We start from the raw sequence: 14,702 nt of genomic DNA, 5'->3' as shown, positions 1-14,702 counted from the left end.
TTACCTCCCACAAGAGATACTTTTAAGTCTGTTCTTGAGCTTTTAGTCCATGTATTACAAATGCAAGTATGCCAACACACAATCCTCCTCTCCCATTTAAAGTTTTTGTTAGTACTTTGGGTCTAACTTTTTTTCACATTAGATAAAAACTCCTCTGAAAACCAAGTGATCCAAAATATTCCTTTTTCAGTGCGCTTAACATACAGGAGCTCACAATTTAGCTGCAACATCAGTATCTGTGGTTAGCAGGCAGGGATTTAAAACACAGCAAGTTCAAACCACCCATTGATTTCAGAAACCCAGTTTAAGTCACCTAACTTTTCATAATGGTTTTTGAAATACTTTGTATTTTCCAACTTCACATACTCTCTGCTTTATTGATTCTAATTGCAACTGCGAAGGCCGAGAACTTTTCCAAGTCAGCCATCAAACTACATCAGCATGAATGCTCAAAGAGAAACACCAGCAGTGAGCACTGTTGAAGACCGTGCTTTAAACAATTTTCCAGGTCTCCCTCCATAGCAGGGATTGAAACAACATCCATCTAAGGAGGGCATATGAAAGGCTTTGACACTGTCCTCCTGCAAGCAGCCTTCCTTTGTTTGAACCTCAGGGCACACCAAGAAAACCAATGCCTATGCATTGAATATGCAGGGTTTCTGTGGAAAAAGATGTCATGTCATAATGAAAACCTTGGTTTGACCTCCCATGAGCATGCTTTTGAAAGTTGTTCAGCCTAAATCTAACACTTCTTGAGTATCTGACTTTGTTACTTAGCATTCCTTTAACAAGCTGCATCCATTTCCTTAGAAGTGAAACAAGTATCTTCACAATGCAAATTCACATTGATCCTTGCACAAACCATCTTACAGAATCATAGAATCATTAAGGTTGGAAAAAGACCTCTAAGATCATCGAGTCCAACCATCAACTCAACACCACCATGCCCACTAAACCATGTCCCTAAGCGCCTCATCTACACGTCTTTTAAATACTTCCAGGGATGGTGACTCAACCACTTCCCTGGGCAGCCTGTTCCAAGGCCTGACCACTCTTTCAGTAAAGAAATTTTTCCTAATGTCCAATCTAAACCTCCCTTGGTGCAACTTGAGGCCATTTCCTCTCATCCTATCGCTTGTTACTTGGGAGAAGAGACGAACACCCACCTCGCTACAATCTGCCTCATCCAAATTCAAGTTCTTTTCAGGAGAGCACAAACCATTGTACAACTCCTGTGGGAAATTTTAGTCAAAACAACTCCAACTGGCATAAAAAGTTGAAAGCTTCAATCCATACGAAAAGATGTAAGCAAGTGAGATGAGGGTCATTTTATTCTGCACAATACTTTATATAATTACGGAACTAGGAACATCTTTTTACAACAAATATCATTGATTGCAATGATTAATTTTCTTTTAGTTAATCGCTTAAGCTTTTCTTAAAGTCTTCTGCACTTCCACAAGCATGTGGTATATAGCTGAGAATTACCCTCAACATTTTTACAGTAATGAGAGCTTGTTTATATTACATCTAATATAAAATTACATTGATAACACTAGCAACTGCAGGCTAAATGTTTTAACAAAAAGCTTCCAGGCTCCCCAGAATTACTTTAATACAGATTTGTCACGCAAAGATTAAGCGACAGCAATTCATGTGATTTAGGGTCACAGCATTGGCTAGACTATAGTTCCTTTTCAAAGGAACGTTACGAGAACTTTTATGTATTAAAATGTGTACATAAATTACTAGAAAAAAATGAAAAGACTAAAGAGTGTGTGATGAAAAAAATAAAATCTTTATTGAAATATTGTCATACCAAGTTTTAAAATACTAAGATTTAAAAAACCTTATAATTAAGATTCTCCATAACAATTCCATCTACTTTACAAATACACTGATGTGTGCAAAACTCTTGAATTTTTACTTAGAGAAATATCTCATACAGTTGAAACTCATGTGTGACGACACATGCTTGGTACTGTCTTCTGCCACATAGGAGATCAAATGGCCAGTGCTGTGTATTAAAGTTTAGGCAAGTTTCTGTAACATGAGATGCATTTCTCAAAATGAGACAGAAAACCACCTACTGTAATAGGTTTTTTTAAACTTTATATAGAATAGATAAGGGAATTCAAAAGTGCTGAGCAAGAACAGATGTAATCGCTCTCAGAGGCAACAAGCATTCAGTTACTACAGCCTGCCATTTTAGTGAAGTGCGTCCCTCGGGGATCACCAGCCGCCAGACCTGAGCTGTCAGAGCCCCCTCGTGGACACGAAATACAGGCTAACCGGAGCTTTTCTTGCCTCACTGCAACTGCACGTTCTTAAAACAAGCTAAGCCAACAAAAGCACTCCTGTCATCGTAGCTATACCCAGAGTATGCCAGTAGAACTTAACTGGGGCACAAGAATCTTTCTTACAGGCAAAGAGTCCCCTGGGGTTTTCCCACAATTATGAAAGACCAGAAGACATTTCCAGCATTTTAAGTAAATTACAGTTTGTACGAATTACCATACCAAGTTAAATCAGAAACTCAGGACCCTGTTTCTGCAACACTGCTCAAAAGCGAATGCACAGGAAGCAAAGAACAGGAGATGCATATAGTTATAAACCCAGTCCCTAGGCTTCTATGGCTCAAGACCTGATCCAGTAACGGTATCTTTGTATTTAGCCGATCAATTTTACTTTCTTGAGTTTGCCCTGTCTTTCTTCAGGCCCATGAAAGATTTTGGCATTCATAACACGTGGGTGAAAAGAGGCAAAAGGTGTTCTCATTAGAGGTAACATTTCTCAGCTCTGCATGTAAGTTAGATGTATATAAAATTATGCTTCCTCTGTAACACTGAAAGACTCAAGCACCACTACCATCTGCAAATAAGGAACGAGGGTCTAACAGACTCTGGTCAGGCAGAACAGTTGCAAGAAGCTTGCTTATCTCAACGAATAATTCCAATACTCTATTACAAAGGTCTACATGTCCTTGCTCCAGGACAGCTTCACAATTCACAAAGCAGAGTGTTACTACAAAAAGGCATATATTGAGATCAGTGTCATAAGAAGCAAGCTTGAAGTCTAAAGAGTGTCTCGTTTAAAGGTCCACATTCAAGCTTGAACATGATCTTCCATTCTATTTGTTAAATGTGGGGCTCAGACGTTTTGATCATTATCATAGAATCACGGAATAGTTTGGATTGGAAGGGACCTTTAAAGGTTATCTAGTCCAACCCCCTGCCATGGGCAGAGACATCTTCAACTATATCAGGTTGTCATCAGCATGACCTCTCTCTGCCAAAGGCACCCTTATATGATCTAAGTCAAAAAACTGCCTTAGATCATGTAGATCACCCATCAGTTAAACCAAGTTACATCATTTCGTACATATTCTTCGCCTCTGTCATTTATGAAATGAACTGTTGTATTTTAAAGCCAATGCAAACACCCTCTTGGGAATATCCATAAACATTATTTAATTACCCATCTAGTTCAGAAACAAACTTGCTTATAGGTCTCCAGGTTAGATCCAAAACAGGAAGTTAGATACAGTTCAGATTCCAAAATGCTGATTTCCCATGGGACCCAAGTTTCTACGCCAGTAAAACCCCCATAGCACTTCTACATTTCTGCTGCTTGTTGCACAACTTTTTCAAACTAGCACATCTGCAAAATAACCAGGAACTTTTCACAAACGTTTCTTCCGCATTCACAATTTAGGCATCCCACACAAATTTTAACTGTGCAGTCCAGAACTGTAGGTACATTTTACACATTCTTAATGCTCTCAAAACTGAGGATATGTTGGTGCTCCCAGATGTTGCCTTGATGGTATGCTGAAATTATTTACCTGGCATTCAGAACAGCTGGAGCTCAAGCCATCCCACTAAAAAGCTTCAATAAAACCACCTAAGTAGAGCTCAATTGTTAAGGCACAATAAGGGACTTCATTTCTAGGTACTATCAAAAGTCAGAAAGGCACGATATCTGACTTGGACACGAAGAGGTGTCCTGTGCCGATAAGCTGAAATGAGACTTCTGATCTTTCTCACCAGCTAATTTAGCCCTGCCCTTTTTAAAAACAAACAAAAAAATTCTGCTGACAGTATCATTCTTAGATGTCTACCTTCTTGTGCACTGTATAAGAACCTCACACCACCAATTCATAACTAGTAATTCTGTTCAGCAGCAGAATGCCTGTAAGTAACCTAATTTGTGACTCATTAATTTGTGAGCATTTAAGCCCCGCAGTTTGAATACTGGTGCTTTTATTACTGCTTTCAAAATGAGGTGATAGGTCTTCTAACAGGAACATCAGCAAAATGTCAGGAGTCTTATGGGAGTCCCATTAATATTTCTTCATACAGATGATTTAAATCATTATCTGGAAAATACAAGAAGTTTCACTTAGACTGATAGAAGACTGGACCAGATAACAAATAATTATCTCTTTGCTTCTAGAGTGTACATGTTTTAAGTCTTATCAGTAGGGAAATGTATTTATCCACTAATAGAGTGCTGCATATTGCATAATCCAAAAGCATTTGGCCATACTAAATATTTTATTAAAAAGCATTCTATTAAGCTTAATATTATCTCACAGGCCAATCTCACAAAACTACAGTGAGTAACTATAAATTCAGGTATTTTTATTTAACCCAGTACACAGACTTCAGAGAAGCTTTCTACCACTTATAGCAGTTTTTCAGTGTTCAGCAGATGTTACTCTATTTGCTAAACAATATCAACTGCAAAATTGCTCTTACTGTTGATAGATCAATAATGACATGGGATAAGTCATTATCTCCGTGGCAACAGAATTATAACTGTTAGAGGAATATTGCGCATGTTGCTGCTGCGACTCTTACAGGCATGCCTCGGCTTCCTCACACAGGTGCTCTCTCTGCAAGCCTGGTATGCCCAGAGTACTAACAACCAAGGGCATCTCTTGGACTACAGAGGACTAAACTACAACTGTGGTTATGTTATTCCGGAAGGAGCATATCCTCACAAGGGTTTATTACACTTCAATTTGATGTCCTTATTTCACTTATAATTTCTAATGAACCATCTCCTTGTAGAAATAGAATGAAATTCAGGAAGGCAAATACTATGAAGTTCCGCTCACAGCCCAACATTTTTTTGAAAGAAGACATTTAGTTGCCTTTAAGAATAGAAAGATCTCTTTCTTTTTACTCAATTTTCATTTAATTCCCCTCTAACTCCCCAGGATCTTCAAAGTGGCAGGAGTCTTTCTGCTTGATTAGAACGACAAACTAGACCACTTGGGCTATTACACTTAACACTTGTTAAGCCTCTGTCTCTGTATATCATACCAATTCAACAAATAGAAAAACATACTTTTGCTTTGCAGAATTTACTGAAATTTTATCTAGCATGAATGGGATACTATTTTTTTTTCATATTGCACAACCTTGCACCATGTTAATCACAACATATCACTACAGAAAACGATAACTTTTCTGTGCTTTGATCAGCATGACTGCTTGGCTTCTGATGTTCTGCTGAAAACAAAACATATTGACACACAAAATGCACAATGTTCATCAACAACACAAATGTGAACATTGTTCATAATAGAAAGTATTTCTTCATGAAAACATATACTTTCAAATACTGCTGCAACACTTGTTTTATTCCTAAGCTATTCACATGGGATGACAAACTGCAAATTTGCCACAATTCCCTCTGGAATTTGTTCTAATTAAACTTCAATAAAAGCCAAAAGAAGCAACGCCTAAAGGTGGTTTCACAAAAAACAGAAAAGGAGTTGTCACTCAAGCATCAACTGGATTCCACAAAAATCAAGAACAGGAAGGCAGTCTTCTGAATGCAGAAGACAAGCTGGTCTTGTTTGTAAAGCTCTCACGTGAGCAGAACTGGGTGGAAAAAGTTCTTCTCCTTACAAATGCAAGTAGTAGAAATGGCCATTAATATACCAAAAGTCCAGATGCCAGAGCTGCAATGTAAATTAATACTCAGCAATACACTTTGATTTGTTATTCGTGAATGGCTGTGGTTTAGTACAGAGGAAAACTTTTCAACACTTTCCTCTACTTACAGGATGGACCTGGCTGCTGTAGGAAACCTCCACACTCTGCTCCAAGTTCTTGGAAAGAATCCGGCATCTGCCCAGGAGCCCAAACGAAGCTGGCTGCACACACAGCCGTTTCCGGGACATGTTCCAAATTCAGCGCTTCTCTGGCTGATGCAGGGCAGTTCTGCGCATCTTCCAGCACTAACTGAACCAACCCTTTTGTACATGCAGCCAGCCAGCCCAATCTTGCTCCCACCTCTCCATCTTGCTGCCACCCCCGCCAGCTGTTCCAGCGACAGACCAAGCTGCACAAAGCTACCGGTTACTCAGGTCTCCTCTCCTAGTACTACAGCAAAGCATGCAAAGAACTGCTAGTTTCTCAGTGACACGAACCGCCAGCTTCATCCCAGCAAGTGAATGCAGTCAAACAGGCCACTAGACACAGCCAAAGTTACCAAGGAGACGGCGACAGACCCACCCAGCACTTTGTCAGCTGTCACACAAAGCCTCCGCTGCCTCCTCCGCCAGCCTACAGTGACAAAAGGCGCCGACCCAACGGCGCTGCTCTTTGGGGGACACGCTTCCCCCGCTGCAGCTCGCACTCGTTTGTACACGCTTCACCGCCCAGGAGCTTCACTCAGCACAGGCAGCCGATCCACCAGAGCAGCCTGCCCCTCCGCAGCCCGGTTCTCCCCCCGGATCTCACTGAGCCGTTTCTCATTTAACACTGTTTTGCCTCCCGGCTCGCCCCCCAGCCCCAGGGAGCTCTACCACGGCCTGCACCACCGAAGGGCCGGCGGCATAAAACCCAAACCCCACCCCGGGGACAGGTGGCGTCCGCACATCCCCCAGCGCACCTCCCGCACGGCTCCGCTCAGCCCATGAAGCCCCCGGCCCTGCCCGCACGCCAGGCCCGAAAGGAGCGGCTGAGCACGGCGGCGGCCGCCCGACGGGCCTCCCAGCCACGCTGCCCTCCCTTCCCCGCCGCTCGGCCTGCGCCCCGGCCGCCCCGCGGAGCCGGCGGCGCGGACAGGGGGGACGGGGCAACTCCGCGCCTGCGGCGGGGAAGAGCAGGACGTCCATCTGCCCGCCGGCCAGGCGGAAGACGGCTAAGGCACCACGAGCGCGGCCGCTACCCGGAAGCGGAAGGAGCTACACGCTAATCACGCGCCCCCAGGACCTCCCGAGCAAAACACTGCACCGGGGAAGCCTGACCAATCGCGTCCGCGGAGTGGGCGGGGATTAACCAAATCATGTTAGATTGACAGGCGCTTTTCCCAATGCAACTGCAGGGGCGCAGTTCCCTCTACAAGTAGGAAAGCAAGGTAGCCTCAGGGTTGCTGGGTGGGGCAAGGCTCCTTGTATCTTCACGCTACTGGCTGTCGGTGCTGATTGGCGGGTGACTGTGCCTATGCGGAGGAGAAGCCCCACCGCGACCTTTCCTGCTCTCCGCCAATAGGCGGTCGGCGCTGGCTCGGGGCCGGCGGAGCGCGGCGGGGTCCGGCAGTGGGCGCGGGTGGGCGGTCGGGGCAGCATGAGCGGCGTTGTGCGCGCGGCCTGGCGGTTGGGTGTCGCCGCCGCGCGGGGCCGGGCCGGGCGGCCGCTGAGCCAGGCCCCCGCCGGGGGCGCCGAGGGCGGCGGGACCGAGGGCAGCGGCGGCTCGGGGTCGCGGGAGGCGGTGGAGCGGCTGGTGCGGGCGCACCCGGTGGTAGTGTTCATGAAGGGCAGCCCGGCGCAGCCCCTCTGCGGCTTCAGCAACGCCGTCGTGCAGATCCTGCGCCTGCACGGCGTGGAGGACTACCGCGCCCACGACGTCCTACAGGACCCCGACCTCCGCCAAGGTCAGCGGCGGGCCGGGGTCGGGGCCGGGGCTGGGGCCGGGCGCAGCGGCTGCTGGGGTCACCTTTGGGCGCCTCCCCCGCTGCCGGGGCTTGCACAGAACCTGAGCCGGTCCCGGGCTTTGTGAAGCGCCGCCGTTACGGGGCAGAGCCAGATCCCCGAAGTACCGGTCTCCCTGTCGGAAAGGCCCTCGGGAGGCTCCGGCGTGTGTAACTGCTGGAGGTCGGGGCTGCCGTAACGCCTCTGGCCTTCGGGGATTGCTGGCGCGCCCCGCCGGGCACCGTGTGGCAGCCCCTGCTTGCTTGTCGCAGGTGTAACTTGCTTTTGCTCGCTTTCTTGGGGTTTTTGTTGTTGTTTTGTAAGCAGGCCTACGTCCCGGGGTTTGGGAGGGTGTGGAATTTGAAGCCTATCTCAGGGATGCGCTCTTGAGGTTGCTTTGCCCGGACGTTCCCGTTTGGTTTCTGTAACCCTTACTGCGTCCAAGAGCATCTTAGTTATCTGCAGAATGCAGTTATGCTTGCGGGGTAACTCTTGGAGATCGGGCTTTTCGTGCCATGCTCCCTTGCCTAGTTAAGAGACACAAAGCTCTGTTAAAAGATCCCTAAAATACTTCATTATCTAGTCAGATTTATTTGTTCCCTGTGAACAGTGTGGTGAAACTTCAGGAGTGGCTTGGGCTTACACCACTGTATTCCCTGCTGGCACTGCCTGCCGGGGTTCTTTTGATAAAGTACAAAATTATGCTAATAATTTGCACAAGAAATATTTAGTAATAGTTTCACCATTACTGCTCGAGTGGTCGGAGCTATTCTATGTAAGTTGTTTTGCTAATTGTAGAAGGCTAGTACTCTGCTCTCATAATGCTTTTCTTCCTCTCTTCAATGTGCATAGATGACAAGGTTTTATGTGGTTATTTGAGAAAGTTTTAAAACAACAAACAAGATAAAAGTACGTAGTAATTAGTCTTGCAGGTGCATGGCATTAACAGTTCTTGTCCAGAATACACTAAACTCTGCTTTAAATCCACATGCTGGCTCGTATCAGGTGACTTCTTTCTCCTTTGTTTTTGGTATCATCTGGCTAATTAAGTTTTTCATTAGCTTTTAGCTGAAAGGCTGATTTTTCCAATCCTTGCCTGCTTTTCAGTTCACAGGTATAATAGTTGGTATGGTATAAAAACTTAAATACTGGAATTTGGGTATGATAACGTTTTTTGTTAATGAATGTTGGTTTTGTTCAAATAAATCTTCTACTGCCTTTGGCAGGTCAGCAAATCATGGTAGTTTTCTAAAATTTATTTACATATCTAAATTTATTAAACTTACTGTTTACTAGAACAAACTCATAAACTAAAAAGGAGGAAACAGAACCTTGAAATCAAACCATCAGCATTTCGCTTTTGATTAAGAGCGCTTTTGTGAGCCGTTGAAGAGGCAATGCGTTGGTCAGTTATAATCTCTGGGCCTTGACCATGCGAATGTATAGTATTTTCTTCCTACGTAACAGGAGCATCTGCCTTCTGAACACAGCAAATGTTTCCTCCACATGAACTCTGGCTTGTGCTAGGTGATCCAAGAGGTTATTGCCCTCCTGGCTACCTGAGCTTTAAATTGAAATTAGTGGTTTGATCCAGACTGTTTGGCTAAGCCGCGCTGAACGCAGTAACAGAGCGTACACTTGCACAATATCCTGCTGGTTCTCAGGTGCTTAAAGTTGTTCTGTTCCCTTCCATGCACCAGCTTTGGCACTTGTCCAACTGCACGGAGAGCCAACTCGATTTATTAACTGGATCACTGGGCGTGCGAGTTGCACTAGCTTGTTGTACTGTGAGGTGAGTGCCAGAGCCAGCACCAGGCACGGAGCCTTGAAGTGAAGGGCTGGGGAACGACACCGCTGCTTTCAAGGCCAGTGGGCTGTCATAGTGCTTCAACTGTATTACCTACTGCACCCTACAAAGCCAGTATGTGCCTGCTTCTGTGGATGGCAGTCTGACAGAGGAGAGGGCAGGGCTGCTGGAAGCTGTAGCTCTGGAAGTTGCGAAGTGTGATTCAGCAGTGGCTGCCTGAAGGTCCTCTTAGTCTCCTCCTGGAGCTGGCCTCAGGTGTAGAAAAGTTAGATATGCAGCATGTGAAGCTTTCCTAAGCCCTCTCTGTGAACATAATCTGCACTGCGTGCATGTGGGGTTAGCAAGGGGATGCTGAGCCTTTAGCTGTGGAATTATCTAATACATCTGTTCAACTAAAGATTGATCTGTATGTGAGCTGGTCACCAGCTTTGTATTCAGCTGAACATAACTTAAATGTTTGCTGAATGTATGCTTATACCATTTGTAGTAAGAGCAGGCTGTTGCAGAGATGGTGGTTCAGGCATGTTTGAAGTGCTGGTTGGTTTCTTCCCTGTATCTGTTGAAACACCTTATTTTCAGGTTGTTATAGGTCAACTGCTGAAACTTGCCTTGTGCTAAAATGTGGTAAGCTGTAAAACCAAAACAACTCCCCTATTTGCTTCTTCACCACACTCAGATCTGTGAAACTAAGTAGTTGTTGGTACTTCATGTGATTTATCTGAACTTGAGCTGAGGATATGCTTCCCTGACACAAATCCTTCCTTATTAAAGTTGATCTAAGAGACCTTGGCACTTTCTGGGAGTCCGTGGCAATTCAAGTTTCTCTAAGTTGGCTCTTCCAGAAGTGATCCTGCTTTCAGCTGATGGACAGCATTAGGCTGGTCCAGGTCACTAAGGTGGCAGAGAAGCTTGGGATTACATACTGGAAAAATGGTGGTTTAAACTGGTTTGAACTGTTGTGGTAGTTCACCATCGGATTGTTTTCATTGCTGCTTTACATTACCTACGCGTGGGATGCTGCCAAGAGGCTGGTCTTGATCCTTCCTCCCACCCTCGGCCTAGCCTCCCCTCAATCATGCTTGCACCAGTACTAACGATCTCCATGAGAATGTGTTGCTTTTCTGGAGAAAGTGCAGTAAGAGTGAGAGTGGTTGCTTGAGCCAGTTCTTTGATGTGGCCCGTCATTTGTTAGTGCTAATGCTGGCAAGAGAGGGGCTGAGAATTGGTAACTGGAGTTGGGGAAATGAGGTAGGAGTCCACTAGGTACCCCTTGGTTCTCAGTTCATGTTTAGCATTACAATATCGCAACAAAAACAAACCCTATTTTGTATCTGCAGTGGCTCCTTTGAGTAGGTTTATCCTTAAGTGTGCCTTAGCATTGGGACTCAGTTTTTCATTGCAATTGTGGGTTAAAAGATTTTTAGGACAGACCACTTTTGAGTGCTCAAAGGCCAAGGAGTGTTTAAGAAAAGTACTGCTGAACACCAGTTCACATCAAAACTACTAGTTTCTGCAGACTGTATCTGAACAATTGAGAGGTTTCAATGAAACACTAAGGAAGAAGTTACAGGTGGAGATTAGGTTAGATGGTTATGGCCTTGATTTATACGCTAAACTTGCTGTTTTGGACTTTTGAAGCATTGGTTGTCCATGCACAAAATCATAAGTCTGAATAAAATCTCCTAGCTGATGTTGTACTTCATGGTTAGGAACACTTTGTCACAACATAATTTTTTTCTAGATTACTATTATTTGGGTGGATTTTTTTAAAGACAGTGGTATTTGACTAAGAAGAATTATTAGCTCTTTTTCATCTTTTATGCACTAAAATCATAATCCCATTGCATATTTATGCATTTAAGCATATTTATTAAAAAAGAAAGTGTTTTAAGTTCCAATAAAGTAAGCATAATTTGCTTATATGATTTTTTTTTTACCTCAGATATTTTGGGTTTTACCTTTACAGTCTTTAGAGGTTAAAATTTTTCCAAGGGGAAAGCAAATTCCCTTGTGTTTTCTGCTATACAGGTCTAATATTTGCTGTTAGTACTTTGACAGCCTATGCTAAAGCTCGCACGTGCTTATTTAGAGGGTTGACTCCCAAGGTGGATGGGCTCTGATGAACTGAAAAGGCATCTCTCTTGCCTGTAGGCTTAAATTTGTTACATGGGCTTTCGTGCCTTTGGTAGGAAAATTCCAGGCATTGCATATTGAAAATGTATAAAAATGTTGAATTCAAAACTTGGTATCTAAGCAAGTGCTGGTGGACTTGGTATAAGAGCATACAGATGTAGAATTTAACTATTTCCTCTGCTACAGAAATAATGGCTTTGTGTGAAGGGTCATTTAAAAAGTGGCAAATTAGATAAAATGATTCTTCTGTATAATTTTTTGTATGATGTCTTTAAGTGCAAGTTGGGATTCAATTTATACCAGCTGATCAGTTAATATTTTTGGATGGTCTTACATTTGTCTTCTATGAAATATAGTTTTGAACTTTAATTCTGTACTTCATAATCGTGACTCGAGCTCTGTTTTGTTTAGTGAGCACTTCTAAGAGACTTCAGCCTTTGTGCCCCTCCCATGGGCTGTAAGGTCTGGCAATGAAAGATAAAGCAATTTGAAATTCATAAGGCTTCTAGAGGGGAGATTGTATCTTGCAATTGAAATTGCAGTAGTAAGTATAACTGTGTGAATTCAGTAAAAACATAAAATATTTTAAAGTCCCTTTGGGAAATAAAAAGGAAACTGAATGTAAACAGTTCTCAATGTTTTCCAAGACTTCTCATTTCGTTAATTGATTGAAAAATCATATTTGCTTGTTTTCTGGGAGGGAAAAGAGACGCTACATTTTTCCAGCTCCTGTTTGAAGTCAGTATAGGAGCTCACTCTGTATCTTTCAACCCACATCTTTGAGTTGGAATGAGAAACAAACCTAACTTTAACGTAGTTTTTCTGATAGTGCTTCTGTTATATAGATACATTTTTGCCTCAATGGGGAAGCAATGAAAATACCAGTAGTTCTGTCAGGCTGAAGCAATGTATTCTGTTTAAAAACCCATTCTATTTGGAGACGAGGGAAAGCCTTTAATACTTTTATTTTTTTCTTATGCAGGAATAAAAAACTACTCTAACTGGCCTACCATCCCACAAGTATACCTCAATGGTGAATTCGTTGGTGGCTGTGATATACTCCTCCAGATGCATCAGAATGGAGATCTTGTAGAAGAACTGAAGAAGCTAGGAATCCGTTCAGCGCTTCTGGATGCAGAAAAAGATAAAGACAAAAAGTAAAACGAGCAAAAAAAGATGCTGTGACAGGAATAAAGCAAATCTTTGATGAGAACTTGTTACCAGTAAAGCCTTACGTACTTTAGCTCAAAGAAGGCATCTTTTTGAACTGACACTAGGATTTATCTGTGAATGTCTGTTAGCTCATGGTAAATGTAATGACCTTGATATTTTGATTTATGGATATTGTGAAAATTTGAGTATAACCACTGCACTGTAAAGCATATGTTTGTGGAAATTGTGGTTAAAAAAAAAAAAAAGGAAAGAGTTCACTTCTAAAAGCATTCACTTCTTGATTGAGGCAGGAATCAACCAAAAGAACTAATAATATTTTTATGGATTTTGAGTGTGTGTTTCTCTGTTCTTTGATACATGAACCTATGCAAACAGTGTTTGCGTTCCCTTACTCCTCTTGAAAAAGCGTTAAGTAATAGTGCATCAATTTTGCTGTATAACTCCTGGTGATGAGATTTCCTGAGAGCCTGTAAAACTTCTGTAATCACATATGATATAAGAGAAAAATAGTCTTCAAACAATATAGAAGAAAAGAGATTATATAAGAGTGCATGGAATATACTTTTATTCCAAAGGGTAAAAATAAACAGACTTGTACAAATACATGTATAATGGTCATTATTACTTTGTAACATTCTGATGGCTTTTAAAAGATTGCAAAGAATTGTGCCTAAAGATTTTATAAAACCTTTTCTACCTCTTGCAAAGCAGCCTTTCCCCCCTGCTTATATACTTCGTGTATTGCAGTTCTGTGTCAGTGCTAAAATGTGGGAATTGTTTAAGGCATCAGTATTCTAGCTTGAAATAGTATGGGAGAATACTTTGGTTACTATTGTAATCTTGTATTATTTGCTAGTTACTAAATTATCTTTTTATATTGTTGTATTTCCAAGTATTTTCTCCTGACTGCTGTGCTTTGAAGAGTATGGTCTTCAAACATGGGATTAACAGATGAAATGTTTAATGTAGATGACTGCAGTAGAGAGGCTACTGAATAGATAAATATTTCTTTGTGGAAAGTCTCTGAAGTCTTCAATACCTATCTAACCACATTTCCCTAAGTTAAAACAAATTATATTAACCAGTGTAGCTTCAACTGTACAGCAGTACTGCTAAGGTTAAAGGCTAACCAAGCTGTTTCTAAATGCAGTTTACTTTTATTAATATAAACCAGTTTGCATGTGAATTAGGCAAATGATTGGAAATAAACTGTATTTTATGGTGATTGTTTGCAATAGTTCCTTTTTATTTCAAATGGCTACTCTAATCAAACTGATACTACTTTTGATTTGAAACCTAAAATGTTTTCCACTGCATAGGATAGAAAATGTGTTTTAGAGAAAGGAAAAATTATGAATGGTGAGTCGAAGAGGAAGTCAGGACTGGAACTTGTAGGCAAGAGAGATTTGATGGAAGTTCTAGTTCCAAATCTCTCCTGTCTGCTTGAACAAGCTGTCCAGTGGAGGAACTATACTGGTACATTCTTCACAGAATTTGCCAAACTGGTTGCAGTAAGCTTATTGTATAGCTTTAATACAATCAGTATCGCCAGGATTAAATACAGTGTGTACATGCTCTATGTATTCACTTGTTCGTGACAGCTGCCCAGCACCAGCAGAGATGACTGAATGGTCACTGGGTATGAGTAAGTTACACTCA

The 14,702-nt window shown here is 42.6% G+C and overlaps 1 protein-coding gene, 1 long non-coding RNA gene and 1 other non-coding gene across 6 annotated transcripts; 1 reads left to right on the top strand and 2 right to left on the bottom strand.

Annotated features, from left to right (window-relative positions):
• Positions 1-1,777: 1,777 nt before the first annotated feature.
• On the bottom strand, positions 1,778-6,898 carry LOC142082750 (uncharacterized). The gene is made up of 2 exons (XR_012673821.1): positions 6,077-6,898; positions 1,778-4,378 (listed from the first exon to the last, which is right to left on the bottom strand). It is a non-coding gene; the product is annotated as an uncharacterized LOC142082750 (long non-coding RNA).
• Positions 4,685-4,956, bottom strand: LOC142083311 (small Cajal body-specific RNA 13). The gene has a single exon (XR_012674011.1).
• Positions 6,899-7,360: 462 nt separating the features above from the next.
• On the top strand, positions 7,361-14,268 carry GLRX5 (glutaredoxin 5). 4 transcript variants are annotated; one of them, XR_012673820.1, is made up of 4 exons: positions 7,361-7,893; positions 9,631-9,722; positions 12,282-12,414; positions 12,853-12,943. XR_012673820.1 is itself a non-coding variant. In XM_075151173.1 (3 exons), exons 1-3 carry the CDS (start codon positions 7,587-7,589, stop codon positions 12,856-12,858), a joined length of 405 nt encoding a protein of 134 aa, XP_075007274.1. In that variant the 5' UTR covers positions 7,361-7,586; the 3' UTR covers positions 12,859-12,940. The 4 variants fall into 4 exon arrangements, 3 of the variants coding, with proteins under 3 accessions (XP_075007274.1, XP_075007275.1, XP_075007273.1); XM_075151173.1 differs by lacking the exon at positions 12,282-12,414 and having other exon boundaries at positions 12,853-12,940; XM_075151174.1 differs by lacking the exon at positions 12,853-12,943 and having other exon boundaries at positions 12,282-12,415.
• Positions 14,269-14,702: the final 434 nt, after the last annotated feature.

The sequence above is a fragment of the Calonectris borealis genome, chromosome 5 (assembly GCF_964195595.1).
Source record: "Calonectris borealis chromosome 5, bCalBor7.hap1.2, whole genome shotgun sequence".
Taxonomy (NCBI): Eukaryota; Metazoa; Chordata; class Aves; order Procellariiformes; family Procellariidae; genus Calonectris; species Calonectris borealis.
This window is presented reverse-complemented; position numbering and strand designations above follow the sequence as displayed.